At 57.9% G+C, this 27,902-nt stretch overlaps 13 protein-coding genes across 13 annotated transcripts; 4 read left to right on the top strand and 9 right to left on the bottom strand.

Annotated features, from left to right (window-relative positions):
* Positions 1–924: 924 nt before the first annotated feature.
* Positions 925–2,907, bottom strand: BKCO1_4300032 (mitochondrial gtpase; the record flags this gene model as incomplete). Its single annotated transcript, XM_020275987.1, has 3 exons — positions 925–943; positions 1,001–2,556; positions 2,620–2,907. The coding sequence occupies 3 exons, from the start codon at positions 2,905–2,907 to the stop codon at positions 925–927; spliced, it is 1,863 nt and encodes a 620-aa protein (XP_020128212.1).
* Positions 2,908–5,564: 2,657 nt separating this feature from the next.
* Positions 5,565–6,070, bottom strand: BKCO1_4300031 (autophagy-related protein 8; the record flags this gene model as incomplete). Its single annotated transcript, XM_020275986.1, has 3 exons — positions 5,565–5,601; positions 5,667–5,899; positions 5,981–6,070. 3 exons carry the CDS (start codon positions 6,068–6,070, stop codon positions 5,565–5,567), a joined length of 360 nt encoding a protein of 119 aa, XP_020128213.1.
* An 867-nt stretch (positions 6,071–6,937) lies between these two features.
* Positions 6,938–7,814, top strand: BKCO1_4300030 (phosphoribosylglycinamide formyltransferase; the record flags this gene model as incomplete). Its single annotated transcript, XM_020275985.1, has 3 exons — positions 6,938–7,247; positions 7,401–7,501; positions 7,563–7,814. The coding sequence occupies 3 exons, from the start codon at positions 6,938–6,940 to the stop codon at positions 7,812–7,814; spliced, it is 663 nt and encodes a 220-aa protein (XP_020128214.1).
* Positions 7,815–8,850: 1,036 nt separating this feature from the next.
* On the bottom strand, positions 8,851–9,665 carry BKCO1_4300029 (uncharacterized protein; the record flags this gene model as incomplete). The annotated part of the gene is made up of 3 exons (XM_020275983.1): positions 8,851–9,002; positions 9,055–9,304; positions 9,357–9,665. The coding sequence occupies 3 exons, from the start codon at positions 9,663–9,665 to the stop codon at positions 8,851–8,853; spliced, it is 711 nt and encodes a 236-aa protein (XP_020128163.1).
* Positions 9,666–10,458: 793 nt separating this feature from the next.
* Positions 10,459–13,014, bottom strand: BKCO1_4300028 (uncharacterized protein; the record flags this gene model as incomplete). The annotated part of the gene is made up of 4 exons (XM_020275982.1): positions 10,459–12,012; positions 12,067–12,437; positions 12,494–12,657; positions 12,713–13,014. The coding sequence occupies 4 exons, from the start codon at positions 13,012–13,014 to the stop codon at positions 10,459–10,461; spliced, it is 2,391 nt and encodes a 796-aa protein (XP_020128162.1).
* A 2,798-nt stretch (positions 13,015–15,812) lies between these two features.
* BKCO1_4300027 (uncharacterized protein) lies at positions 15,813–18,022 on the bottom strand (the record flags this gene model as incomplete). Its single annotated transcript, XM_020275981.1, has 6 exons — positions 15,813–15,976; positions 16,034–17,092; positions 17,203–17,696; positions 17,742–17,839; positions 17,897–17,929; positions 18,011–18,022. The coding sequence occupies 6 exons, from the start codon at positions 18,020–18,022 to the stop codon at positions 15,813–15,815; spliced, it is 1,860 nt and encodes a 619-aa protein (XP_020128171.1).
* Positions 18,023–18,851: 829 nt separating this feature from the next.
* BKCO1_4300026 (uncharacterized protein) lies at positions 18,852–19,468 on the top strand (the record flags this gene model as incomplete). The annotated part of the gene is made up of 2 exons (XM_020275980.1): positions 18,852–19,161; positions 19,224–19,468. The coding sequence occupies 2 exons, from the start codon at positions 18,852–18,854 to the stop codon at positions 19,466–19,468; spliced, it is 555 nt and encodes a 184-aa protein (XP_020128170.1).
* Positions 19,469–19,594: 126 nt separating this feature from the next.
* BKCO1_4300025 (uncharacterized protein) lies at positions 19,595–19,858 on the top strand (the record flags this gene model as incomplete). The annotated part of the gene is made up of 2 exons (XM_020275979.1): positions 19,595–19,746; positions 19,807–19,858. 2 exons carry the CDS (start codon positions 19,595–19,597, stop codon positions 19,856–19,858), a joined length of 204 nt encoding a protein of 67 aa, XP_020128169.1.
* A 308-nt stretch (positions 19,859–20,166) lies between these two features.
* Positions 20,167–20,574, bottom strand: BKCO1_4300024 (gpi anchored serine-threonine rich protein; the record flags this gene model as incomplete). Its single annotated transcript, XM_020275978.1, has 1 exon — positions 20,167–20,574. The coding sequence occupies one exon, from the start codon at positions 20,572–20,574 to the stop codon at positions 20,167–20,169; it is 408 nt and encodes a 135-aa protein (XP_020128168.1).
* A 1,183-nt stretch (positions 20,575–21,757) lies between these two features.
* Positions 21,758–22,602, bottom strand: BKCO1_4300023 (uncharacterized protein; the record flags this gene model as incomplete). Its single annotated transcript, XM_020275977.1, has 2 exons — positions 21,758–22,197; positions 22,260–22,602. The coding sequence occupies 2 exons, from the start codon at positions 22,600–22,602 to the stop codon at positions 21,758–21,760; spliced, it is 783 nt and encodes a 260-aa protein (XP_020128167.1).
* A 1,074-nt stretch (positions 22,603–23,676) lies between these two features.
* Positions 23,677–24,268, top strand: BKCO1_4300022 (guanyl-specific ribonuclease f1; the record flags this gene model as incomplete). Its single annotated transcript, XM_020275976.1, has 4 exons — positions 23,677–23,691; positions 23,747–23,967; positions 24,022–24,092; positions 24,156–24,268. The coding sequence occupies 4 exons, from the start codon at positions 23,677–23,679 to the stop codon at positions 24,266–24,268; spliced, it is 420 nt and encodes a 139-aa protein (XP_020128166.1).
* Positions 24,269–24,650: 382 nt separating this feature from the next.
* BKCO1_4300021 (cell envelope integrity inner membrane protein) lies at positions 24,651–25,322 on the bottom strand (the record flags this gene model as incomplete). Its single annotated transcript, XM_020275975.1, has 3 exons — positions 24,651–24,715; positions 24,798–24,884; positions 24,989–25,322. 3 exons carry the CDS (start codon positions 25,320–25,322, stop codon positions 24,651–24,653), a joined length of 486 nt encoding a protein of 161 aa, XP_020128165.1.
* Positions 25,323–26,156: 834 nt separating this feature from the next.
* BKCO1_4300020 (aspartate aminotransferase) lies at positions 26,157–27,492 on the bottom strand (the record flags this gene model as incomplete). The annotated part of the gene is made up of 2 exons (XM_020275974.1): positions 26,157–27,224; positions 27,313–27,492. The coding sequence occupies 2 exons, from the start codon at positions 27,490–27,492 to the stop codon at positions 26,157–26,159; spliced, it is 1,248 nt and encodes a 415-aa protein (XP_020128164.1).
* Between the last annotated feature and the right edge of the window lie 410 nt (positions 27,493–27,902).

The raw sequence follows: 27,902 nt of genomic DNA, 5'->3' as shown, positions 1-27,902 counted from the left end.
TCCACTCTCACACAATGGGTCGTGGCGGCTACAACTCTCCCTCCTCCTCCGGCTCCAAGGGCCGCCGCTCGAGGACAACTACTGCCCCATCATCCTCGTCGCTCTCCTTGTCGTCAAGTCGCAGTCGCAGCGCAGCCCACCCCGTCCAATCAGCACTAAGCGCAGCGTTGGTCGTCATGGCCGGACGAGGCGGTTACAACTGAAAAGAAAAAATGGAAACAAAAAGAGTGGTCGTGGGCACGCTCCGCTCGGCATCCTCTTTTTGCGATTTTCTTTTCTCTCCCCTACCCATTCTCGGCTCATTTACCATCACCATGTCCGCGTACCGGCCAGCCTTCCTCTTTCGTCTTTTTCTGTGGTCCTCCAGCGTGTTTGAATACCTCTCACCATCTGTATGACTGTACGATCGGCTGATGCCCTGCTTTTCGCACCTCTGTCCATAGGATACCCCTCCACTAGATCTCCGGGGTGTTTTGTTTTTCCTGCAAGCGTTCTTGTCTTTTCTTTCCCCTCTTCTGACTTTCCAGCGTATCTGCATAGCGACGGTTGCATTTGGGTTTCTGGTGCTCCCTGCCTCCGGGAGAAAGGTTAAGCGAGGAGTTGGAAACTGTGTTTTTTGGATCTGGGAATTTCCTTTTTGAAAAACGAAGTCAAGAGAACTGGGATGCATGGGGTATCGGCGTTTTCCTTTTCCTTTTGTCTTGCCATTAGCGGTTCGGGCCTAGATCTTTAGATTTCTTGCGTCTTTTTTCTCTCTTGCTGCTGCGCCCTCCTCTAGATGAAAATGTTCTTTTTACTTTTTCCCTTTCGTACATGGTTGCCTTTCATCTTTTATTCACTCGTAGAACCTGCCCCCATTTAGACTTACAGCCACCCTCGCACGAATAAATCTCTGGCAGATTCTTCGACGACCAAATTCATCGCTCATTTCCCAACGCAAAACCTGTTTCCACGGTCGTCAGCAAATAATATGCCACATCATGTGAAACTTTTGACTTACTTCTCAAAAACCACCCCCAGCACCTCTTCCACGTCGCCGGCCTCGCCTTTCCCGGTGATCTTCGCCAGGCACATGGCAGCGGCCCTCAGGCTCTCGGCGGCCAGCACGATGTCCAGCTCCCCTTCCATGTCGGTCTCGCCCTCTTCAACCTCTCTCAGAAACTCCGCCAGATGTGCTGAGCACTCCTCGAGCAGGAGCCTCTGGCGCTCTGTCGCGCCCAGCGATTCCTGCCAGATGGACATGTCGGAAGTGGCGGCGACGCCGTCGAGTTCCGGGACGATGGGTGCGGTCATGTCCTTGAAGATGGAGACGAGACCGGAGAGGAAGGATTGGAGGTTACCGGGGTCGGGCGAAGACGTCGAGGGAGGAGAGGGCGCGGCGGCTTCCTTGCAGGAGATGAAGTGGATACGCTCAGGGGGAATGTCGAGATGCGCGCGGATGGCCGACAGATGCTGCCGTTGCTGCTCGACGCGGCCGGACGATGGCAGCATGTCGGACTTGTTGACGATGGCCGTGACCTGCCCGCCGCGGCTCATGCACTCCCGTGCCGTCTCCACGACCTCCGGGCTCAGCGACACCCCGGACAGCCCCGTATCCGGGTCCTCCTCGACGGAGAAGACGCAAACGACCACGTCCGCCGCAACGGCCCTCTCCTTCGCCCGCCTAATCCCTTCCATCTCCACCGCCCCAACCCTCCCCCGGCTCCCACCAGACGACGCCGCCGCCGACGACGACGACGACGCTCCCCTCAACCCCGCCGTGTCTCCGATCCTGCAGAACCAGCCTCCCAGATCCACCCCCGTCTCAACCACATCCCTCGTCGTCCCCCGTTCCCGACTAACGATAGCCGCCTCCCTCCCCACCACGCGATTCAACAACGAGCTCTTCCCGGCATTAGGCTCACCCAATAGCGCGACGCTGATCCCCCCACGCAACAGCTCGCCCCTGACCGCGTTCCGGGCGTGCGCGTCGACGGCGGCGCGCAGCGCGCGCGCCTGCGCCGCCACCGACGCCGCCAGCTGCGCCGGCGTCTCGTCAAAGTGCTGGTCCTCGGCGAAGTCGATGAGGGCCTCGAGCTCGCCGCGGGCGAGCAGCAGCTGGCGGCGCCAGCCGTCGTAGCGCGCCGCCAGCCGCCACGCCGACGACGACGCGCTGCCCCGCACCGCCAGCAGCCGCTGCTGCTCCGTCGCCGCCGTCAGCGCGTCGCCCAGCGCCTCGACCTGCGGCAGCGAGAGCCGCGCGTTGAGGTACGCGCGCCGCGTGAACTCGCCCGGCTCGGCGTAGCGGATCCAGGCGCCGGCGTGGGGGCGAGGGGAAGGGCGGCATTTGGGGATGGAGGAGAGCACGGCGCGGACGATGGCGGGGCCGCCGTGGACGTGCAGTTCGAGCAGGTCTTCGCCGGTGACGGAGTGGGGGCCGCGGAAGAAGAGGACGAGCGCGCTGTCGAGGATGGCGGATTCCGGGGGCGGCGAGGGCGCGGTGGGGTCGTAGAGGGTGCGGAGGGCGGCGTGGCGAGGCTGGGGGAGGGGCTTGCCGGGGCAGAGGGAGTGGTAGATCTGTGTGAGATTAGCATGTCAGCGAAATATGGCGAGAGGGAAACGGTATGGATCGTGGCGTACGTCAATGCATGCTGACCCGGAAACCCGAATGACGGCAATGGCGGCCCTTCCAGGAGCGGTGGAGAGGGCGTAAATGGTCGGCTCGTCGCTTGTCTCTTCTGCTGCGCTGCTATGCAGGGAGCTTGCCGCCCGAGCTTGCAAGATTGGCGGAGGCCGGCATGGCGCAATTGCCACGGCTCGGCTTGCGTGATTAGTCCATGGTGATAGGGGTCGTGTGCGATGCGCCCATAGAAGGAGGGCGGGCGGTTTGGTAGAGCGTCGAAGCGCAGCGCGACGGAGAGGAGTCATGGTCGTGCAAGGCGGGCTGCCAAAAACGCGGAGCGTCAAATCGGACTCGCGCGGCCCAAGCTCCTCCACTCTCCGACGTCATCCTGTCCATCCTGAATCCTCGTCGGCCAGTAATTCAAGCTTCTAGCTTTACAGCATCGAGACTTCGTGGATATCTGAGACGACTTCCGTGGTAGAAGCAAAATTGGAGTGCTCAATTGTTTCCATTGACACAGCCAGTCCAGATTTTAGATATCTTCTTTGCTTCCAGCACTGAGGTACGAGTAGTAGCTCGCATTCTCTTCCCTTTCGTTCACGAATGATTGAAGGGATGACATAGTCAATATACCACTACACCGAGAGCGGTACAAAGTGACAATCCAACACAACAGTCTCACCCCTTCCCCTTCCACAAAGGAAAAAAGCCAACGCACCCAAGCCCGCCGCAAGCGCACCCCCCGCTACCGCCGATCCCGTCGCCTGCACCTACATCGTCAAGTTAACCTTCGTACCCACCATGCCACCGCGGTTAGTTGACGCGAGTTCGCCGTTGAAGAAGCTAGAGTGAGCCTGAAAGCACCAAACTCTCTATGGTAGCCAAAGGTCGGGGACTGTTTACGGCAAATTGCTAATGTTCTTGCCTCCGATGGTCGCAATGGCAAGAACACCTGGAACCGCCACGTCTGGTCCAGTGACGTCCTCAGTTGTGGGCTTGGTGTAATGATTGCCCACAACTACGGTATTGACAAGCAGCCTCATGGGAGTCAGCTGGTTTTCAGCAATGTTGTTCTGGGGAAGAACGGCTGTGTAGTAGTCGCAGATGGACATATTGGCAGGGCGCCGTGCGAAAACGCTGTCTGCGAGGGCAAATGGAATAATCGGAATTTTGAGACGCATAGCTGGGTGATGCTTGTTCTCTTCTGAAAATGGGAATGCACTGGTGGAGAGTTTGAAAAAAGGAATGACAGGATGATCAATGTTTGGAGGGAATAGGCCTCCGTCAGCATTCTCACCGAGCTCCCCAAAAACGCCACACTGTACTTGCACTTCGTACTTCCATGCACCTGCTCGTATAACAATCGTTACCCACCTCGTAAATCCTCAGTATCGTATATGCACCAGCCCATGACCATTTTTTTTTTAACTCATCGCCTCGTCCTGCCTAGCAGCCTCCATGCGGGCGTCTGTTCATTGTCGGCTGATCACCATCTCTTCTTTCTCCCTGACCCTCACTCCAAGGCCCTACCCAACCTCCTCCTGAACACCACCCAACTCTCGCTCCACCCTCTACCTTTCTCCTTCTCCTCCCGTCCTATCCTCGCAAACGCCGCGGCCGTGCCGATGCCGATGGCGAAGAGGGGGTCGAGGCGCCTAACGAGAAGAAAAAAAAACCAATATGTCAGCTACACTACAGCCGGAGAGCATCCGGTTTGAGTAGAACCCCGAGGGGAGAGAAAAAAAAATGGGATGTAAAATCGGGAGGCCATGAAACGAGGGGGAGAGAGACACAACGTACTTGGAGATGATGTAATGGAGCGACATGTTGCTTGCTATGTTTTGCGACGTTTCCTCTTCTCCTTCTCCGGCTCGGCGCGCGCGCCTTCAATAAATATGACAAAAGGCTATGCCCTGGTTGGTAGGGAAACGGGTCTCGGGGAAGGGACGCGCAGTAGGCTTGAGCACGGGCGCGCCTGCACGCTACTCTTTGTCCAGTGACTTCGTTGGGCGGATCGCGCGGATCGCAAGGTTCTCGACCAAAACGCGTGTGGTAGCGACGTGGGGGAGGTGCAAGAGGAAGAAAGGTGTGGAGCGAAATGAAGCTTTGCTGATGAAGCTTGCCGCGGCCGGTGCCCGGATGTGGCCAGGGTTTAGTTCGGACGACGCAATGCGGGGGAGGGGGAGGGGAGGAGAGGAGAATCGGCTGCGGTGCGGTGCGATTGCGGAAGTGATGAGGCGTTTCGGGTGCGTTGGGAAGGAGCGTGCGCACGCCTGAGCAAGCTGTCGACGTAATGAACCCAGCCAAGGGAGCTCTGGCCTGTCCCGCAACCCCTCCGGGCGGCTCTTTCCCCTGGATCGATCAATCATAGATTCGTCGATTGCGGTCACCGGACCGCGCCATGGTCACGGTCATGGGCTCTCCCATCGCAAGACAAGTCACGAGCCATCACGGTTGCACGTCGTTCGCATGCATGTTCTGGTCATTGAGCTACCGCGAGTACTATGAGCAGCTAAAGCTCCTATCCGAACGCGAACGAGCCTAGAGGAGTGCGACATCCCCATCCGGACAGGCACTTCAGCTCCGCTCGGAAGGTGAAGGAAAACGGGAATCACTCTGGTCGTCCATCACGCAAGTTGCTCGTATTGCTGTGTTGGCCACCGACTGCAGCATTGGTGGATTTGCCTGGCGGCCGTACAGTCTTTGCCCTCCACAGCCAGTACTTCGTGCAGGCGACTCACGCCGTCCGCCGTCTTCGTGATGCATGAAACCCATCAATTTCCGTCAATAGCCAAGAGTTATCGTAGAATGAGCTCTGAAAAGAACATAAAGAACATCACCGAAACGCCATCTGTCAAGCGCCATATCGAGTTGCAGAGCCCCGAGCTTGTCCGTCTGTGCCGTGCTGCCGTTGGGAATGGAATCGAAACCGGTTGTGAACGTGGCAGGCGTGGGGGGGCGTTCAGAACGCTTCGCCGAACGTGTTCTCACCCGAGTAGCTGTAGCAGGCGCGTCAGTGACTCATCCAGGCGAAACGCGGGGCCGGGTTAGAGAGAGTACGTACGTGATGTACAGGAAGCCGTCCTCGTCCTTGTGCTCTTCGTAGATGCTCGACATCAGCGCGGCCGTGGGAGGAAGGACCTCGTCGACGAAGATGAAAATAGCCTTCTCGGGCGACAGCTTGATGCGCTTGCGGATGACGTAGACGAACTGGCCGACCGTCAGGTCCGAAGGCACCAGGTACTTCTTCTTGTCGATGGTCGCGATGTCCGACTTCTCGACCTTCTCGCAGATGACCTAGAGAGATACTATCGTCAGAAAGGCAACCGCTCTGATCCTCGGTGACGAGCGACACGGATGGCAAGGGGTAGCGCTCACCGGAATGCGGTCGTTGTACTTCTGGCGGATGCGCTCAGCCTCGGCCTTGCGCTTCTCGAAAGGGTGCTCGTCCTTAAACTTGGAGCGCATGGTTGTGGTGGTTGTGGAGTGTTGATGTGAGGTGGTTGTGGAGGTCGTGTTGTGCGGTAGGTCGCGGGAGGCGGGGAGTGGTTGTGAGGTGGAGGTGAGGCGAGGCGGAGAAGAGGTCGCAGGCGATGTTGAAGTGGGCGCAGGCGCTGGGCGGTGAGAGGTAGAGGGGCAGGTGCCTAGCACTCGCGCAAGAGCCAGTCAGGGAGTGTGCCGGGACCAGTCAGACGATGGCCAAGATAAGGAAGCTGAGCCTTATAAATGCGCCTCTGGGGCGTTGGGACTGGTTACCATGGTCATGTGGCGCGCTCTTTGTCCCTGCGGTCTTCCATACGTCACGCCCTGCTGCCTGCTGAAGCCTTGCGCGCTCACCGGGCACCGTCACTTGTACACGACTCCGCCGCAGCCACAGGCCCGATGAATCACCGCCCGCTGGGCAACTCAGCCTCCCACAGCCGCAGGTGGCAGCGTCAAGTCGCCGCCGCCGCTGCAGGACATCAAGGTGGAGCCTACGGCCACCACATTCACGGGCAGGCTTGGCGCGCCCACTTCGCGGCCTGAGGCGCCGGGGATCGGCGCGGGACCCCGCGTACCTGCCTGCCGTCGCAGCGGCGCCGAAGCACAGCTTTTTTCCTCGCGCGCCGGAACCTCCACCAAGTCGCTGCCTTCTTTGGCCATTCCCCGTTTGCAAGAAGCCCGTGGAAGAGGACCGTGCGGCTCGCTGCCTCGCATCATCCCAAGCCCCGCTCCAACCCACCCCGCGCCAAGCCTTGCTGTTCTTTCGTCCTTCGTCAAGAGAATAAGACTGTCACCCGGCACGCACGGGACGCTACTGTGGGCAACGGAATACCAAGCTCGGGCACAACAAACATGACGGAGCAGCACCACACCCGCATCAGCGTGCTGATCTCAGGCAGCGGCTCCAACCTGCAAGCCCTCATCGACGCGACCAAGGACGGCCGTCTCCCCAACTGCTCCATCGTCCGCGTAATCTCGGACAAGAAGGCAGCTTTCGGCCTGGAGCGCGCCAAGCAGGCCAGCATCCCGACCCACTACCACGGTTTCCCGCCGTACAAGGAGAAATTCCCCCAGCTGCCGCGCCAGCAACAGCGCCAGGAATTCGACCGCGACCTGGCGAAGCTGATCCTGGCCGATGAGCCGGATATCGTAGTCTGCGCTGGTGAGGCAATCATCTGCCCTGCCCTGCCCTTCCCTGCCCTTCCCTGTCCTCCTTCTGGTCCCCCCTTCTTTGCTTGCGTTGAGACTTTATCGTGGAAAAGAAAAAAAAAGGGAATTGCCGTATGATTAATTTACTATTTCAATGTTCATGTAGGCTACATGCTCATCCTAACCGAGCCGCTCCTCCAAGCTCTCGTGGATGCAAAGGTGCCCATCATAAACTTGCACCCCGCGCTGCCCGGTGAATACAACGGCGTGAGTCGCCCACCATCACCCACCACGAGACTTCTCAACACTAACCACTCTCTCTGATCAGACTCACGCCATAGAGCGTGCTCATGCCGACTGGAAAGCCGGCAAGATCACTCGCACCGGAGTCATGATCCACTATGTCATCCTGGAGGTGGACATGGGCACGCCGATCCTGACCAAGGAGATTCCGTTCGTGGAAGGCGAGGACGACAAGCTCGAGGTCTTCGAGGACAAGCTCCACAAGATCGAGTGGGGTGCCATTGTGGAAGGTACCAGATCGGCCATCGAGAGGTTGTGGGTGGAAAAATCCAAATGATACGTCTGAGTTGTGTGTGGTGGACCACCGGAGCGTCATTCCGACAATCATTCCGAGGCCACCACGACATGGAAGACAGTGTCGGGGAGCCGGAATAACGAACGAAAGCCCACGAAAATAAAATTTGGAGGGATACCTGCGTGAAAGTCGTATTGCAGACATGCAAAGTAAAAGAATCCGCTCGTACAGTGAGGTGAGGACAGCTTTTGCTACGAGACGCAAGACGTCGAAGCATAGCTCCATAATGATAGGAACATCATCGAAAATTGATAGTTTTGATTCGCCTTTGGTAACCTGATTCGCCCCTCCGAACGGGAGTATTCCTTTTGGGTATCACTGAGCAGCCATTCTTCAAATAGACCATGACCTACCCCTCCGATTTAACGATGCTGTCCAAGACAGCCCCTCATCCCTGGTGAGCTCCCTGACAATTTCCACCTGCAACCAAGCCTTGGTGAGCTGCTTGTTGGTGTCGGGTGTGATATCTGGGAGCAGCCTTGGCACCAGGTGGTAGTGACCAAAGACGAACCTCATCAGGTCTTCGGGACCTAATCCTGAAAGCACTTGCAATGTAAGCTCCGTGGGGAGCGGCCACGCCCCGAAGATGGCGAGTGGGCCACGCTGTGGCGACGGAAGCGCAAGGCCTCTGCAAAGCGGAGCATACACACGCCAGGTCATAGGGGGTACAATCATCTTTGCTTGAAGTGCAGGGTAGGCGGCAAAGGCAAAGTTGATGACGCTAGCAGGCTCCATGTATTTGATAATTAGCAGAAGAAGCTCCGTGGGAAGTGCAACGAGCGATGGGTCAACGACGCGCGCCATTGTGCCGCAGTTGTTCACGAGCTGTAGAAGCACCTGCGATGCAGGTACGCGTCAGGGAATCCGTCAGTCATAGACTAGAAATGCGTTGCCAGAGAGCTCTCTCAAGCTCCGGTTGGCCAACACAGGCAGCTTTTTTTTTTTTTTTTGCGCTCGCGGCCTAAGAACTTTGGCGCGATTTCTCAAGTGAGCAAATGCGGCAGTCCCCGTATATGACTCAATCCGTGTGTGGCTTTATTGACTCGATGGCAGAGGCCCAGTTGACGATGAACGACGAGAGGAACCAGGCCCCAACAGCAAGCGCGATGATGTATACGCCCGTCGGTATGAGCGATCTCGGCACGGCGTTAAGGATGTAAGGGTCAAGAACTGAAGATGCGTGTCAGCAGATGTCTAACCGTGCTGCAGGGCATGTCCTTACTAATGTCCACCTTCACATCCGGCGGGCTGCTCATTCGTGTCTTGTTCAGACTGTAGAAGTCGGCGGCAGCCTGGATGCGAAGGAAGAGAAGCGAGGTGGATGTTTCGGCAGCCTCGGTGGCCCTTCTGTCGTCGACAATGAGGTTGGCCTCGGGAATGTTCTCCGAGAAGCTCGCGAGGGACGTGATGAGCTCTGGTGTGTCGAAGACGTGGGTTATGGGGTGTGCGTCCAGCCAGAAGGAAGTTGGTTGCTGTGACACGGTCAGCACAGTAAAACAGGCTGGTTCTCTCCGGCGGACGTACTGTTGCCGCCCAGCAAACACGGACTTCGTATCTCTGGCCGGGGGCAAGCTCGGTGAGCAGGTACCAGGAATCGAAGCCGCGTGGCGAGTCGTCGGACGGGAAGGCAACGGGCAGGTGGGCGCGCAAGACGTGGGCGAAAGGTGAAAGGCTGGCTAAGCGGAGGTCTTGGAGGCCAGGGCGGACATTGGGGACAGCAACGGCGGAGGGCGCAACAAAGACGGTCTTCTCAACGTTTGCGAGAGCAGCCGGAAGCAGAGCGACGAGGGCCGTCAGTAGGGCGAGGAGAGGGCGGATGGCGGCGGGTAGCATCTTCACAGCTTGCGCAAACAGACTCGACCGCAGCACTTGCAAGCTGCGGGCATGGCGAGCTGGTGATGTCGTTGGTGGGCGCGGGAGCCGTCTGGAGTGACGATCTGCCGCCCGGGTCAAGCTCGGCTAATCCCCTCACTACGACGCCCGCCCTAACGGGCAACTGCGACTGGCAATCAGCAAGCAGTCCCGAAAAGGCAGCGGTAAGCGGGCTCGAGGCACTGGCACAAGTCATTGCGGGAGCAAAGTCGCACGAGATTCCTGATTATTATATCTCGTGTCCTGTCCGCTCGGCGAACTGCAGCCTCGGGTTGCCATCTAAATCTACCCCAATCTCAATCCAATTTTTGGCCGACTGCCACACGGCCGCTGAAGGCCCAGCAAACAGCAGGGGCAGCTGATGGCGGAGCATGCCAGTACGATGGCTAGGGGGTCATAAGGAAGTCGTCAATCAGAGAAGGATCGTAAAGGGTCGGAGGCGACTGTGGACAAAGGAACGGGAGAAACCCCCCAACGACTGAAGGAGGGGGAGAAAAAAAAAAAAAGAGAGAGCGAGATGGCGCGCACCAGTGCCGCATCGTCGCCAAGGGGCAGATATCCAAAACCGAACATGAAACACACACACACTGCCCCCTCGAATCCGAATGCTCGAAAAACGCCTGTGTCGGGGAGAATTGCCCAAGGAAATAAGCGCCGTCACTCCACGCCGCCGCCCTGCCGGATATCCTCTTTGACCAGTTTCCTGCAACCCATAAGACCCACAATGCTATAGTACACTGACTCGATCCTTGAGTCATATCCACTGCTGTGCCGGCGCCTCGGGCATGCCACTGCGCGCCGCCGAGTTGCTTCTCTTCATGGTGCCGCTGCGTAGATCCACCCATCTGGGCGAAGCTGTGCGCTCCGGTGGTGTGGCCGCCCTGACGCGCTGCGGGCTGCCAGCGCTCACGGGGGTTGCAGTGCTTTGCCTGTCTCCGCCACCGCTCCAGCCCCTCTCCGCACCCGATGCCGGCGGCGTAGGGGGGAGGACCTTGTTGCGCGCGCTCTCAAGGTAGCGTTGGCTGTTCTGCGGGTTGAGGATGGTGAAAGACTCAAACGATGAAGGCGCGCCGCTGTACTCGGAGCTGCCGTCGTTCGACTCCTCGTCCTCCTGGAAGCGTGTGGATGCCGGTGAATACGGCGGGGCAGGCGCAGCAGACATAGCAGGCCCAGACTCTTTCTCGGCCCCCTTTGTCTCCGTCGACGCCGTCGACGCTGGTGTAGGCGGAGGCAACGACGGTGGAGGCCCTGATGGGCCCGGCGTACCGGCCGATTGCTGCCGCGTGTGGCCGAGTGGCTTGGACGCGAAAAGAGGAGCTGGTGTAGCCCCGGGTACTGAGAGACCCAGGCTCTCAGCGGATCGGGTTGATTCCCGCACTGGTGGTGGAGGAGCCAGCTGGGGGGGAGCCAACTGGGGAGGAGCCAACTGGGGAGGAGCAAATTGGCGGTTGATGCCGTTGCTGCTGCTGCCACCCATCATCGCGGCGGGCGCCATCGACAGTCGCAGACCAATTTGAACGGTCGCACTGCTGTCCAGGCTGCTGTCGCGGCGATGGGATGAGGGGCGGGCGAACGGAGGCATTGGAGGAAGGAGGCCCCGGTATGCCTCACCCACGTCGGTCACGGACGGCGCCATCGATGCTCCCCGTCTTCCAGTGTCTAATGAAGGCTTGCGGCTGTCGCGAGCATTTGAGGGTTGGAAAGGGTTGTAGACGGTTGCGGGAAGACGCGGGGTTTCGTCCACGGAGGCTCGGTTGGGAAAGAGTGTATAGGTCGGGGTTCGCTTGTCTCCAGACGGCTTGCGAGAGTGTCTACTGGCGAGGGTAGTCTTCTTCAAGGGTTCGAGAGGAAGTGGCCAGGCGGAGAGTTTTGATCCGATTGACTGTTTGGACTCGCGGTTGACGAGAATGGTAGGGAGCTGGGGTATGTAGGTCGCCTCAGGGTCGGAAGGTCGCCGGGAGGTTTGTGGAGAATTGTAACTGAAGTCATAGCTGCTCTTCTCTGGCCTGTTGGAGTAGTAGTCTTGCATGGCATAAGCGCGGTCCTTGGCTCCGCCCACAGGCCTGCTGATAGTCATCTCCAGGTCACTGGGGCCGAAAAGACGGAGGCGGACGGCCCTCTTGTTTTGCTTCCACGGAACGCCCACAGGTTTGATGATCATGCGGGTCATGTTGACGCGAAGGAAAAGATGAAGGAATGCGATGAAGATTCCAGAAGAGAATAGGGCGATCTCCGCGACTCGAGAGCTTGTAAACTTTTCGTCGAAGTTCATGAGGTAGGCTTGGACAAAAAACGGAACAACCAAGGCCTGCGGCAAGTTCTTGTTAGCCTTGAGTCGCCAGGAGAGAGTAGACCAACTCACGTGTTCAACAAAAGCAAAAATCAAGTACCAGACCATCCTCGACGCCGAAACTCTCTCGTCGGCATCAAAATTGGGGTCGTAGCGAAGCTTGAGGGTAATGAGTGAGCCCGAAACAATGTAGCCGGCGAGCAAGACGGCAAGTAGCGGTAATAGGACCCGGCGATAGGCGAAGGGGATCCAGATGAGCTCTCCAAAACACAGGTTGTTGCCGGGCCAGACAATCGTGGGTATCCATGTGACGAGGAGACATCCAACAATGGCCAAGGCACAGCCGGTGACGGTCCATTTCCCTCGCGGAATCGACCCTTTGAATGCACGAATGGTAGTCTCGATGCCGAAGACGAGGTTCACGAAGCCGACGAGAAGGACAGCTAGAGGCGCACGTTAGCTGATGATTGACGCGAAAGCGAGCTCAGGGGGGGCTTACTAGGCAAGACGATCTGAACAACACCACGGCAGCTGTGTTCAAAGAATCGATCGAGATTTCCAGACTGCACAGCAATCATGATGACCATCTGAACCATCAACCCGAGGGCGAGAGCCAGTGGGAAGACTTCGGCGGTGTGTATCGATCTCAACCATTCGAGTTTCCTGGAGAGTCAGCAACTGATGTGGTGTGTTTGTGGTCGACCTGTGGGCTCCTCACCTCGGCCTCAAAAGCACCTTCAACTTGGCAGCCCTCCAGCCGTCGTACAGGATGCGCATCACCATGATTGTGGCGAAACCCAGACTAAAGGCGCCGAGCACAACGTGCATGCTGCGTAAGGTTTTTTGCTGGCTCAAGACCAGTTTTGTGATTTCCTGGCGGGTCTCATTGAACTCGGCGGCAGAGACCTGGAAAACCATGGACATGTTCATATTGGCGTTGGCGTTGGCGTTGGCGTTGGCGTTGGCGTTGGCGCTGGCGCTTTGGAAAGCGCCAGGGAAGCTGCGTTTTACTCCATCCATCTGCAATCCATCTGTAGGTGGGCAGGATAGGCTCGGGAAGATTTGCCAAAGCGCTGAAGACCTGCAGCGGTGAGAGGGAAGAAACAAAAGCATTAAACAGTGGGTAAAAAGTCAAAAGAGCGGCAGAGAAGGTTGCGCCTGCTTGACCTTCATCCAGCTGCCAACTCGCCTGTACCAGACAGCAAAGAAACAGAAGTCAGAGAGACGAAAGAGAGACTGACACTTGCCACTGCAGAAGGGCGGCATGAGGCATATGAGGCACAGAGACAGCCATGAGACCGAAGTGGCCGCAGGTCGAGGGTTTCGCGTCAGCGTCAGCAGCCCCGTTCGGGCAGTGGAAGAGGAGAGGTGGTCCGGGCAATGGCTGGACCAGGGAAGCCGAGCGATGCTGGCGGCCGCAGTTGCAGGGTCCGAGGCGCCACCCAGGGCGGAGCTGATGCATGGCCAGGCCCGGGAGGGGGCATGATGGGCGGCTAGCCGTGTCTCCGATGATACGCTTATCTGGACACGCCTTTCTCGAAGGGGGATATTCACGGACCCGTCGATCCGTCAGAGATAGTTCCGGGTTGCGAGTCTTCTGGACCAGCATCAAGCAAAAGACTGTGCAAGAAGCAAGAGAGCGGGCACGCGGTAGAAGCATCTCCAGGCGGGGCCGATTGGCAGAAAACGGGCACAGGCAGTCATGGCAGTCATGGCAGCGGAGCGGTTGAGAGACTGCAGCGTGACATCAGAACTGGAGGGTTGCGGGTCGGTTCTGGGGGTGAAACGGGAGCGATCCGGAAAGACGCTGGGGCGGAACTCGACGAACTCCCAAGCCTGCCATAACGGGCGACGTATGGGACGAGCCGGCGGAGCAAGAGCAGAACGGGCAGGCAGGGCAGGCAGGGCTGATGGTGGGCGGTGTTGATTGGTGCAGCGATGAGACGGCTCCTGTGGGAGACGGCGACACTTGGCGCCCCGGCGAGCCTTAACCGCAGATCCGCGCACATCGCAGCGGCGGGAGCGCCCAACCGGCCGTCAATCCAGATCCCATGGGCAGGACCCACAACGGCCATGTGCAGAGGGAATCCAATGAGGGGGAGCGACGCGGGCGAAGCGCCGCCAGCGAGGCCATGTGGCCATGGCAGTGGGGCCGGAGGGCGTGAGGCTTCACGACGCGCTCAGAAGAAGCCGCACGAGTATCAAGCAGTCCAAGAATAGCTGGCGCAGATTGGCCACACGAGCGGTCGGCGCGGGCTGGTGGCCGTGAGGGGAGCAGCAGGTCGCAGGCGGGCGCGAGTGAGTTGGCGGGCGGAGGGTTTCAGAGTGTCGGGTGCTGCAGCCTGCGCCATCAGCGCCCCCAGCGCCCTCAACACCAGACCCACTCGCGTCGTCTCGCCCCGGCCAACCGTCCACGCCAGCACCATCGCACCATCGCACCATCGAGCCTGTTGTCCTCGCCGCGAGCTGTGGCCGCCCTGCCTTTGCTCCGCTCAAACAAACACCTGTGAGTCCGACCACCTCGTCCAGTCGCTTTCCCATGGCTGTTCTCTATCGCGATCTGCAAATCCCCCGATGCCCGCATGGGCCCTGCAACCGGCCCAGCCTCCTCTTCCGTCTCCAATATTCGCCATGAATCGTGTCCACATGATCAAACCGCGCGTCCGTCGCCTTCGACCTATGCGCTGCACACATCTCGTCGAGGCGAGATCAAAGCCAGAGGAGCGCGAGGTTTTGAGACGCGATACACCATCAATCCCCGACATCTGCCTCCCACGGCCATCCACGTGGTTGACGAGGCGCCGTTAGCTGTGTCATGTACGGCACATCACAGCCACTCCACACTTGTTAGCCGTGGCTATCAATCCACGCCCTTCTTTTAGCCTGCAGAAGCCTGACTGTTTCACATGAGGTACACGAAACCTATCCAGCGCATATCGCAGATGATAGCGCATCCAAACTTTGACGCCCGAAACTAATTCTCGACCCACCGCCTCCTTCTCGTTGCAAATCTCCTCGACTTCCACCCGCTTCGATCATGAAAGTTCAACAGTGACTTGCTGGCAGCTCTTGCTTGGACGAGACCCGAGGATGCTTATTATCCAAGCCGTCTGACCAGCAGCTTCTTGTTGACTTACCCCGCATCATGGCCGGGCGAGCCGCAGTGGTTGTGGCTGTCTAACCTTCAGCCAATATGAAGCCGTAGCGGCTAATGTGGCTGGAACGGATGGCGTAGGGCGCCGGTATTTCGCCTCATCATATGTGGGAAACTCCATCAAGTCCACATTCATGTGTAACATTGTTGAAAACGTATCTTCAATCATGGAGCTTGTGTATGTCGTCTGAACGGATGGTCTTCCCAAAAAGGAATGGTGGTTTGCACACGGACCGCGCAAAAAATTCCTCTGCACCAAAATACAAAACGTACAACAGCCGGGATTCCCCAATGGTCACCCACTTGAGTACTAATCGGCCGGTTCGCAGCTTGAGTACGGCTGAGCGGACGGGAAGCCCTATATTCTGCGACCTATGGTCGTACGTGGCAGAACAAGCCGCTAGCAAAGATTATGACTACAAGTTAACAGACTGTTGACTGCCTCTCGACTGCATTGCCAGTATTCGTTGATAAGCCCTGTATTTCGATGGTGCTATATTTTATCTAAAATCTATTCCTGCTTCTTACTCCTGGGTGAACCAGTGCTCTACGGAAGAGCCAAATCAGCCAGCCTGTGAACCACGACGTATGTTCCAGCCTACACTGATGTGCGTCTCATAAACCTGAAACTTGTCTTGCTTTTTTTTTTTTTTTTGCTTGTCCATCACGGGCCATTTTGCCCACCGTACCCTCGCTGTCCGTTCATCTCATTTGCGTACTCTTGTTCTAGCTCTTGGTATGTCTGGCTGTTTTGCTGAGCTGCCATCTGACGGTTGTGCTCCTGTCTGCGCCTTCTCTCTTCCTCCTGTTCTTCTTTCTTTTTCTTACCTGCATGCAAGCGTGAGAAAGGGGTCAGAATGAACGAGGCTGTTTCCTCTTACTTACCTCCCGAAGAAGCAAACCGAAGCATGAAGCACCCCGAATACCTGGGACTCGCGCGGAGAATATCGTTCTTCTTGATGGTCTCCTCCCCGATAATGACATCGCAAGGCAACTGGTTGAACACAATGAACCCGTCATGCCAAAATATGTTGTCGTCGTTCTGAATGCTCCAACGGGTGAAGATCAGCCACTCAGGCATATGGACCGCGCCGTTGGCGACCTCTATCGGCTCGCCGCAGTACCTGTGGTAAGACTGGGCAACCTCGCGGGCGGCGGGCGGCGAGATGAAGTTGCAGTCGGCGCCCGTGTCCAGGCGCCCTTCGAGGCTCAGTTGCTGCCGGTTGCAGTCCAAGAAGAGGAACAGCGTGTCCTTGCGCTTCTTCACCTGCCTCTGAGATGCGCTGCGGCTTGATTCCGCCCGCGACGAGGGGGGGCCGCGACCCGTGCCGATTTGATGCGGCTTCAGGTACGTGTTTAGTGCCTGCTGCCACTGGGCTCTCCGCGCCGCCATGTGCAGGTTGGTGGGCTGCTCTTCGTACTCTGGTTCATCCTCTGAAGTATCCTCTGTCGCGTCGGACTCTTCGTATCCGTCTTGTTCCGGACTCTGCATTCCACTCGAGGGTGGCATCGGTGCAGGAGGGGGGATGCTGGGTGGAGGCGTCTCCGAGCTGCTGTGGCCGGCCGTTCTGCCTGGCTCCTCGGCCCGCCTCTGGCTGATGGGAGTCCGACATCTTTCTTCGAAGTCCATGACGTCGTACGGCGGGGGTGGGCCGTTGAACATGGGCTTGACTTGGAAGACATTGTAGGGGCTGTTGATTTGGCTGTGGATGCCCGTCTGTCTGATGACTTCCTCGACAGACGCTGTCTTCTGCTTGCTGGACTCGGTCGCGGCCATAAGCCGTAACACAGCAGCCTCGACTGCTTCAGCGAAGATGCCAGCCGCGACCGATGAGTCTGGTGAGAAATTGTGGTCCTGCGCACTCGAGGTCGAAACACTCTTGCGCTCGGGAGCATCTCGTAGGCGAGCTGTTCGGGGTGGTTTGGAGGCTTCGTTGGAGCTCGCTAGACTGGAGTCAGCGGGAAACGATGCGTTTGCATGGCTACAAAGGGGGGTATGTTACTGTCTGGTTGTGGTCTCCTTGGCTTCTGTATTTTGCTGAGTCTCACCATACAACCGTCTTTGACCATGACTTCTTTAGGCTTCAGAGTTGCAACGCTCTGCTCAGCACGCACACATGGTGGTGGAGAGTCTGGACGGGCCACAGCTCGCTGGGATGCTCGTTCTTGCGCATCCGACTCGGGCTCGGGCCCAGTCAGGGCACTTGACGAGTGCGACTGGGCGCTCTCTGCCTCGGGCGCGGCCGCTTTCTGCGCCCTTCTCACCTTCTTCCATTCCTTATCGAGTGTGTCAACAGAGTTGACTCGACCCAGATGACTGAGTTCGTCTGTACACTCCACGACAACTTCAGTGCCATAGTCGATGCGTGACAGTTGGTTGAGCACCTTGGGGCTTTTGTCAATGGTTGCTTGGATGGCGGCTTTCCGCAAATGGCGCTCGCGCCACGCCGGATTGGGTGGCTTGATGCCCGTGTAGATGATGGAATGCTGGCTCTGACGCGCACGGTCGAGCTTCGTGGTTGCATGGCCGCCATTCGTTGTGACGGGTCTATTCGATTAGTGGCCACTGCGTCTCGAGGCGGAAACAACTCACAGGCAAATCAAGCTGTCGTCGCGGACGTCCACAACAACTTTCCTGCAGAACTTGGTCTCGCCATTCGATCCGGGTTTCGCGATTGGGTGAAAGAAGATCTTGCAAATGTCTTCTTAGCAAAGCGCTCGGAAAGTAGCATCAGATCTGTCACATACCGTCCCGGGCGGGAAGGAGCCTGGAGCTGGCGCCTTTGGGGAGTGGATGCGCGGTTAGATCAACTGCTCAGCTAGAATGACAGCGGAGGGCGGACTGATGATTGCTAGACATACCACAGAGCTCATCGGAACGAGCGGCCGAACCAGTCGATGCGCCGCTGCAGCTGCGGGTGCATCACGATCCGGTCATGAGAGTTGGACCCGCCCTGTTGACGCGGGGACGAGAGGTGGAGCATCACTCGCCAGTGTAGCGGACGAACCTCAAGGGAAGGCATGCGGGGGCGGAGCAAGCGAGGCTGAGAGAGGGGTCGAACAGAAGGCTGGGCGATTATGAGTCCGACACGTCTCTGAGCCTCATTGGAAGCGCTGCGGTGGGAGCCTAGCTTGCAGTCATCCATCTCGCTCCGGCCCCAGCAAGTGCGTTGGGCTCACCGGCCGGATCCAACGGCGGAGCATCCACCGATGTATGTACACGTGCATATACTCGGAGGAACAAGGCAGAGTTTTAGTGTGGCGTTGCTGAGAGTGGTGGTGCTATCGAATGATTCCGAGGCGGCGTATACACGTACTTCAACACCATGACCCCCGGGAAGGACTTCTCACGGACGAATACCGTCATACCCCAGAAAACCCCCTACTGTACGACAAGTTCCCGAGCGAACGTGGTCAGTTTGAAGGCAGCGCAAGACCCACAATCATCAAGACTGCCGCACGGCTGAACACTGGTTTCTGCAAAAATGACGGCATATGGGGTTACACCAGGCGGGGTTGGCCACCGAAACAGAGTCTATCCCGAGAGAGGATGCTTGCAGGTGATGACCTGGCGTGCAGCGGCCCGAGTTTCCTGTATCGGGAGCTTAAGCGATGCCGGGGGGCCCGCAAGGCTGAACTTGGGATTCTCTTAATCAAGGGATGGCCCCCAAAACACCTGACGGACTCAGTACCCGGAACAATCATGTCGAGTGGGATGAAGGAGCTCCCCATCCGGAATGGCTATCCCGAACTTGCCAAAATCATGGGGTCGGTTCCTGGAATGGCCCTATTCAAACGCTTCTCCTCATTGAGCGCGCACAACCTTCTGTACAAGCAAGCGGAACTGTTACATCTCGGGGAAAGACTTCAACAAATGGATAGACTTGACCGCAGTAATGGACTAGCCTTCCATAAGGATGCATCCGCCTTCATGCGTTCGGCTGGTGATCCGGGTGTCCAAGGCAGACAAGCACGCATGATGGCCGAAATAGGTGAGAAGCTGAAGGAGTATCGTGAGTACCGGTTTGCCTCAACTCGGACTCGGCCAGAACCACTCACATGTGTTGGCCGACAGATGAAACTCTGCTCCGACACGTACAAGTCAGCAAGCTGGAACGAGCCAATGGCTACGACCTCAACATGCTCAGGGACTGGCTCTTGCGGTGCAATGGAGACGGCATATTTCCAGAGGGCATCGAGGCAAGGCCGTGGGAGAACGACGAAGAAGAGCAGGAGGACCTCGTTGCTCTTTCGAGCCGGAACCATGACGTCTGTACAAAGTGGGTGGCGGAGAAGGTGGTGCCGTGGCTGTACGATTGAGGCCTCCACACAACGAAACGGTGCGTCAGCGGAATCGACGAGGAGGCGGCTCAAACAGGGCTGGTCAGATGGAGGGACGAACCGTACAGGGCCTTATCTCGGACCTTGAGCGTGCTGACATCGACCATGATCCCCTCGCTTGCCGTCATCGTTTTGTACTTCATCCATAATCTTCTGGCACGCATCTTCGCAGCAACCATGTTCTCGGCCCTATTCTCCATGACGTTGGCGCTCTTGACCCAGGCTCGGCCTCCGGAGATCTTTGGAGCCACAGCTGCGTAAGTTTCTCGACCAAGTCGCGAGGCCACCGCAAAGTCATGACTTAATTCCTGGAACAGATTTGCGTCGGTACAGGTGGTTTTCATTGGAAGCACTGGCGTTGAAAAGTGAACGAATCACGTTGCAAGAACATCGAGAGCTCCGTAGCAGTATTGGAGTCTCCCCCATGGCACCAGCAGCGTATTCATCAAGAGGGAATGTAACCCATGACAAGGGAGCATAAGTTTCTTGGGTTTCTACCGCAAACAATGACAAAAAACAGCCTTTGCATAAACACGCTTGTGCGTATGGGGGTATATACAGTCCTCGTCCCGCAACCATCCATATGTGTCGATGCCGCCCCGCGGCTTCCAGATCCAGAAAGTTATCGATTCGTTACAATCTCCCACCCTTCCTCCCTTTCATCATATCCCTCCTTTTCAGTTGGAAATGCCGAATTGGGTGGTGTACTGGTACGCGCCGTTGGCATCGACGACCAGCATGATGCCGTACCCCGTGTCGCCGTTGCTGTCGGGAATCGTGTTGGGCGGGGTCCACGTGTAAGAGCCGTCGTTGGTCGTGTTGCTGACGATGTCCATGTACGGTGCGGCGTTGCTGGCCGGGCCCTTCAGCAGGGTGAGGCTGACGGTGCCGTCCTTGTACGGCGTAAGGTCCCATTTGATCTCGTACGGCGTGCCGACCGGCACCACCTCGTGCAGGCCCGGAGAGCGGACGGCGTTGGCGGTCGGGCCGGCGTCGGCGGCGGGGGCGGGGGCGGGGGCGGCACCGCTAACGGAAGCCAGGCCGGCGCTGACGACGGCGAAGAGGAAGTTCTTGGTGACGTGCATTGTGATGATGAGCCTGGATGTCGACGAGATGTGGTTGGTGTTTGAGGAGGAGAGCAGCTTCCGGGGAACTGGCAGCCGGACGCTCTTTGTAGAGCTACCGCTGTGCTCTCTATTGGTGCACCCGAGCTTAAGATCCATTTTGCTAGCACTCAGCAATGTAACATTGCCGAGCGTTGAATGAAAAGGGTGAAAATAAAGGGGTAGTCGAAGGATCCGCCTAGGGTACGTGCAGCAGATCATAAAAGCATGAACCGTCCAATGGATTCCTACCTTCGAGTCTGAACACTAAGGCAACCGAACACCAATTTTTCTGACTTTTTGAACACGAAGGCCAAGAGTCACGGATGTCTGTCCGGCGTCTTACGGCGGAGTACGGTGCGGTCGCCAATGTGAATGAAACCCATTCTTCACAAACATTTGATACGACACGAAGCTGTAGATACCGATCTCCATGTACATACAGAGAGCTCGTAAAGATGGTCGTGTGATGCCGTCATTTGGGCCGGAAAATCCAGTGCTGGGACTCCAAAGGCAAATTGAGCCATCGGGATTGAATCTGGTCTCGTCAGAAAACTTGGAGGCCTGGTCAGCAAACACGAGCAAACACGAGCAAACGGTTCACGCCCGTGGTAAGGATATTCTGTACTCGAGACCTATAGTTGCACGTGCAGTGGCCGCCGGCGGTTCGTGAATCATACCACTTGACAACCAGCCACGGCGACGTCGCCTGGTGTTGAGAGGCAGAAGTGGATGCCTCTCAAACTTCGGCTAACCTTCTGTGGCTGAGGAAAATGAAACGGGCGATCTGCTGCCCAAAACGGACACGAGAGGTGACGGCTCTTCTTGACAATTTCCTATTTCGATGGTGGCAAGCCGAGTGCCGCTACCCATCATTTCATGCAGCTGACCTGCCGCTTGTTGAGAGTGTCGATCATTCAGGCAAGCCCCGCTGTCGTCGGAAACCCACGTTTCACTGCGGAGAAATACGATGATCCGTCGTGATCTGATACTCGTGATCTCCAGTGATGACGATAGGTACACGGTGCAAGATTAGCAGTTTGGTCGTTGCATTGTACATACACTATCAAACATGTCAGCTGAAGATGTGCTATTGTTTCTCTTTCTTCCCCCGGCTCAACTGGTACATGGGCACCAAAGCTTCTCACAACCTCAAGTCTGCCTCTTAAGCACTGCTCTTGGTCACCTTGGACGCCGCCTCCAGCGCCTGGCCAACCAACGGCTTGGCGTCGGTCGCGATGCTTGCCTCGTTCAAAGGGGTGAGACGGTCCACCCAAGTCTCCCACCGGTCCTCGCAAAAGCCTCCCCAGCCCGGAGCATCCTTGAATATCGACAGACTCCTTCCCGGCTTGGCCATCTTCCCGTCGAATTGCTTCTTCTCCTTGCTCAGTTTCGACAGCGTTTCCGCGGCGTAGACAAGCCACACCGAAGCAGCCTTCAGGCTTGCAGGCTTTGTATCCGTCGCGATAGCATCCTCCTCCGGGTCTTCGAGGGCGGCGCGTAGGATCCAGATGGCGTAGAGGCTGAGGTCGCACACATTGGCGGCGGTCACGCGAGCGTAGAAGGCGTTGAGGTTCACAAAGCTGTCGTCGGGCTTGTCCGAAGCTGAGTAGCACTGCACGTAAGCCGGTCTGGTCATGTTGCGATAAGGTGGCTGACAGGCGTACCGATGTCAAGCCCCTCGCGGGCTTTGGCGCCGAACAGCGGCAGCTGCTCCCAGCGCTGCTCCTCGCCCCAGATCTCGAGCTTCTTGGACTCGTGGGTCGGCTGCGGCATCTCCTTGATGGCGCGCACGATGTCGACCAGCTTGTCCTGCTGGCCGTGCGGCGTCTGCTCGGCGGCGCTGGTGACGGCGGTCCACAGCCTCTCCAGCTCATGCTCGGTCTTGCCCAGGTCGCCGTCCTTCTCGAAGGCGTGGCGGGCAGGGGCAGCGAGCTTGTCGGCAGCTTCCTGAACGGAGATGGCGTCGGGGACGAAAGCAGCAATGATATCGCTCGGGTTGGCGGCCATGGTGGAAAAGTTCAGCGGGCGGTATGGGTTGCGGTGAGGGGAGGTCGTCAGGGCCAATTGCAGGATAAAGGTCCGAGGAAGGCAATTTGGGAGCGATAGAAGCTGGTGAGCTGTTGGCGAGGCGGGGGCCCTGCGGAAGAGTCGGTGACAGGCGCGTTGGAGGGCCGTGGTGGCGGTCAGATGACGTCGCGGACGGACATTGGGCGGGCTGCGCGGGCTGCGCGGGCTGCGAGCTCGAGCCAGGCGAGGTCCGACAAGTCGAGGGGCGTGGAGGAGGGTTTTGGGTGATAGCAACTCGGAGGGTCGCCAATCAGCCGAGATAGATTAGCACATGGTGAATGGTGATGAGGTTGCGGGCTGGGCGAAGGCGGCTGCGGAGGTGAAACAGCCAGCGCCTGCCATTTCCGGCCAAGCTACCCGCGCCGCCGCTGCCGATCCCGACCAGCCCCAGAGCTCGACAGGCTGCGCTGCGCTGCGCTTCTCGTGTTTGACTGGCCGTAGCCGCCGGACGCTGCCTGTTCCTTGACGCGCTTCGAGAACAACCAGCGCGCCCCGGCCCTGCAGCGCCCCGCAGCGCCTCCGCGGCTGCGAACAGCAGGTGCCCTGCCCATCCCGCATCCCGCCCTCCCGCCCTCCCCAGCTTCGCCAGACCTCTGCTGCATCGCCCAGCTCCCGCCTGCTGACGCCTGCCTCACCCAGTGCTCTTGGCTGCTCGCTGTGTTTCCCGCAGCCAATGGCATCCCGCGAAGCCGCCACCTGCCGTCTTCGTTTAGAGGCCACTATTATTCCACTACCTCTTTCATATCTCCTCCGGCGCTACCGAAGTCATGCAGACTTGGCCCAGTTTTAGGGCACCGCCTGTGTATCTTCGTATCTGCTATTCGCCGATTTCGCTCTGGTCATGAGATAGCACCGCGTGGGGCTTCTCGGAGCTCCCCTACCCCAGGTCTGACGGCCTAAGTTGACGTGAGTATAAAACACCCTCGAAACGCGGCCTCGGTCTCATCGAACTGTCCTCCACCAGCCAGCCAAGCCACCTTCATTCGTAGCCAGTCGCCTGCCCAAACAGCCACAATGCTTGTCCTCAAGGTTCGCCCTCCCGCCATTCCTCCGTGTCACGGCCACGTTAACTCTGTGCTTCCAGTCCCTCGTTCCTCTGGCTTCCCTCCTGGGCCTCGCCATCGCCAGCCCCATTGAGAAGTCTGAGGCCAAGCCCCTCGAGGTCCGCCAGTCTGCCACCACCTGCGGTTCCACCTCCTACACCGCCGCCCAGGTCCGCGCCGCTGCCAACGCCGCCTGCTCCTACTACCAGGCCGGCGACACCGCCGGCAGCTCGACCTACCCTCACACCTACAACAACTACGAGTAAGTCCCGGCACCCAATCGTGCACTGTGCCATGTCTTCTGACCATAGTCTAGGGGTTTCGACTTCGCCGTTAGCGGCCCGTACCAGGAGTTCCCGCTTCTCAAGAGCGGTGTTTACACTGGTGGTATGTACTCGCCAGACTCTCCATGTGCTTTGACACCCCCGTCTCTGACGTCTTTTGTTGCAGGCTCTCCCGGCGCCGACCGTGTTGTCATCAGCACCTCCTGTGGCTACGCCGGTGCCATCACCCACACCGGCGCCAGCGGCAACAACTTCGTCGGCTGCTCCGGCACCTCGTAAGCCTGTCATTTTTGGCTGTGAAATGGAAATTTCCATGAAAAGTATCCAGTTATCTGTTGGCCTGAGCATTCAGCGTACTGCGCACGTACATATAGTGGAATGGAATGATTGATGATTTGAGTTGTGACAAGTTCTGGTCCCGATTTCAACATGCCAGTGAGACTTTTTTTTTTTCAACAAACTATCCACGCTCTTTCTTTCCAAAACTTACCCTCACAATTTCAATTTCCCTCGACACCGGACAGTCAACTTTTTGTCCATATCAGTCCGTCAGCCTTCAGGTCGTTGCAATAGAACGGGCACGATGTAGGGCTGGATAGATACTATTCTTTTACAATACGCTCGACCCACAAATCTCCAAATTGCTCTCAGAGTTGATTCTCTATTTCCGAGCGCCAAACTTGTCTGGTGCAGCACACTGGGTGATGCGCTGGGCCAGATTTACAACTGCAAACGGGAAATAATCAGCAAGTGTTCGAGACGGACCAAAAGGGTACCAGCTCTTCTGATGGACAAATAGTTTACTTACGTTCCTCTGTGCAGTCGCCCTTTCCATTCGAGACACAAGCACTATACTGCTTTTTTGCTGGGTTGACATCGTTCGACGAGACGCAATCTACATGATGCGGTCAGCCATTCATGTCCCATCAAGACTACCTCTCATGCGTCGCATCCCCGGGTATTCCCCCAAGGCAACAAAACGGAGAAATGAAGACGTACCCCTCAATTTCGCCTCAATCCCTCCACTACCTCCACTTGCCCCGCTGGGTCGACCGCTGCTTTCCCGGCTGGAACTACCACCACCACCGCCACCACTGGTCCCGCCCTTCTTCTCATCCTGGCGGTTCGCCTCCACCTCCGCGCCGCTCTCATTTTGCCCCGACCTGCTCGTAGGGGTAGAAGTGCTGGCGCCACCCTTGACGCCCGCATGACCGCGCTGCTGAGCGGTGCCGCCGCCGCCGGACTCCTGGCTTGTTTGGATGCCCTCGTTGACGTTTGGCCGCGATTCCGCCATCACGTTGCGCCGGGCGAAAAGGTCGGAGAGAAAGTCCATGTTTGTGTGTGTTCAATGTATATTTGGATCGGAGTGGCAGGGTTAAGGTACTGGAACGAACAAGTGAGCTTCGGTCTCTTTGATCTTTTGAGCAAGAAGTATCGCAGAGTATATAGTACACGAGGACTGATTTATTGGAATTGAACGTAGTGCGTGTAATGTTGTCAAGTCCATGACGTTTGCATCAACGGTTGTCGCATGATTACGACATTTACCCCATTCGGCAGTCTCCACTTCGGGCCGCGTTTGGGTCCTCCGCCACACATCCGTAAGGGACTACTGATCCGCAACACCAAAACGATCATCGCCGAACACTAGACGACTCATTATTCACAGTCTCAAATATACATACATGAATTGCACCAGCCACACATCGGCAGACCTTGGGATGAAATGCTCCGTCTCACATAACCCTCCACTCCACTCCACTCAGCCCTTGGACAAATCCATTCCGACGCGCAACAAGAGAAGAAAAAAAAATGCCCGAATCGTTGCGACGTCAGCAGACCATGTGGAATCTTGCCCGCAGAAAATAAAGCCAAGGATTCTTCTTCCTCTTCTTCCAGAAGAAAAGAAGAAAAAGACAGTAAAAAAAACCAAACCAGACTCATTCCGAAAGAAAGCCAACAAAAAGCCTCCCTTCCAATCGGTGGACCATGTGATGACCTGGGTATCTCTTTTTTACGACGACGCTATGCCACACCAACAACTTTTTTTTTTAACAGCACAACTCCTTCCAATGCAGTTGGTGATCATGCTTCAACAAGAGGAAAACGAAAAAAAAGAAAAAAGAACCAGAGGAACACGATCGACAGGGCAAAAAAAAAAATGCAACTAAGCGCTCTGATCCGCCCTGACAACCGCATCGATAGCCGCCGCAGCAGCAACGACGTTCTTGGTGTTCAAGCCAGCGATGGACGCGCGACCGGAGCTCATGAGGTACATGTGGTGCTCGTCGCGCAGGCGGCCGACCTGCCTCTTGTTCAGGCCGGTGTACGAGAACATGCCGATCTGGTCGACGATGTGGCGCCACGAGCCGGGCGTTGCCCTGCGGACGAGCTCGTCGTGCAGCCGGCGGCGCATCTCCTTGATGCGCGCCGACATGACCTGCAGGTCGACGAGCCAGCGCGCGCGCAGCTCGCGGTCGCTGAGGACGGTCGCGACGATGCGCGCGCCGTGGACGGGCGTCGTGCTGAACTCGCCGCGGACGAGGCGCACCAGCTGGCTGAGCGTGCGCGGCAGCGCGTCTTCGCGCGCCAGCAGGATGTGCAGGGCGCCCGCGCGCTGGCCGTAGAGGCCGAAGTTCTTGGAGAAGGACTGCGCGACGGCGAGCTCCAGGCCGCGGTCGGCGAAGAGGCGGATGGACGCGGCGTCGGCGTCGAGGTCGCCCGACGCGAAGCCCTGGTAGGCCGAGTCGAAGAAGGGGAAGAGCCCCCTGCGCTGGCAGAGGTCCGCGATGAGCTCCCACTGCGCCGGCGTCGGGTCGATGCCCGTCGGGTTGTGCGCGCAGGCGTGCAGCAGGATGATGTCGCCCGGCTGCGCGTCGCGCTCCAGCGTCGCGACCATGCCGTCGAAGTCCAGCGCGCAGGTGGCCGGGTCGTAGTAGGGGTATAGGCACTGCTTGACGCCCGGGGCCGACACGTCCCAGATCAAGTGGTGGTTGCCCCAGGTGGGGTCGCTGATCCAGACGCGCTGGGCGCGCAGCGAGTCGGCCAGGAAGCGTGCCGCCATGTGGTTGGCACCCGTGCCCGAGATGGTCTGGATGGAGGCGATGCGCGGCGCGAGGTGCGGGGTCAACGGGCCGAAGGTGAGGTTTTGGGCGTGGGCGACGAAGGGCGCGTAGCCGGTCATGGGCTGGTACTCATGGTCGACGGTAGGGTCCTCGATGATGCGCTTCTCGGCCTTGTGGGGGATTTGGTTAGCATCCTCTGGTTGGAAATCAATTGCACTTGAAATGCAATTGCATATGTTGCGGGGGATGGAGACATACCTCCTTCACGCTGGGCAGCACCCACGGCTTAGCCTCATCGTCGCGGTAAACACCGGCTCCCAAGCTGATCTTGCCGGGATGCTCATCCAGGGCAAAGTCGCGCATGATCATAAAGGCCTCGTCCATGGGCACATTGTCGAGGTGACCGAAGCGGCTCTCGGGAATCGGTAGGGAACCCATGACGCAAGGATCGACGGCTACTGACGGCTTGTCTCGGCAGTGGGAGCAAAAAAAAGTCTGACAGGAACAGGAAGGATGCGACGACGCGTCTTCAAGCGGCTCAGTGTGGGAGTGGGCTCTGGTAACGAATGGGCGGCGGTGAGGAGAATGGCCAATGTCTCTGTCCTCAACGGTCAGAGCAGGCGGGGGGAGTCATTCCTTTTTATGTCCAGCCCCTCAGCGGCCGCGATGCCGGATCCATAAATTTTTTTTTCCATGGGAGACGGCGCTGAGAGCGGATACTGTGCCGTGCTATACTCCCGTGATCGCGGATAGTCAAGGATCCACACGGAAGGACGTCTCACGCGAGCTGACCGTGATAGCCGTGGGGTTGGATCCGTTGTCGTAGACCGAAATCCAGCCAATTGGTC

The sequence above is a fragment of the Diplodia corticola genome (genome assembly GCF_001883845.1).
Source record: "Diplodia corticola strain CBS 112549 chromosome Unknown scaffold43, whole genome shotgun sequence".
Classification (NCBI taxonomy): domain Eukaryota; kingdom Fungi; phylum Ascomycota; class Dothideomycetes; order Botryosphaeriales; family Botryosphaeriaceae; genus Diplodia; species Diplodia corticola.
This window is presented reverse-complemented; position numbering and strand designations above follow the sequence as displayed.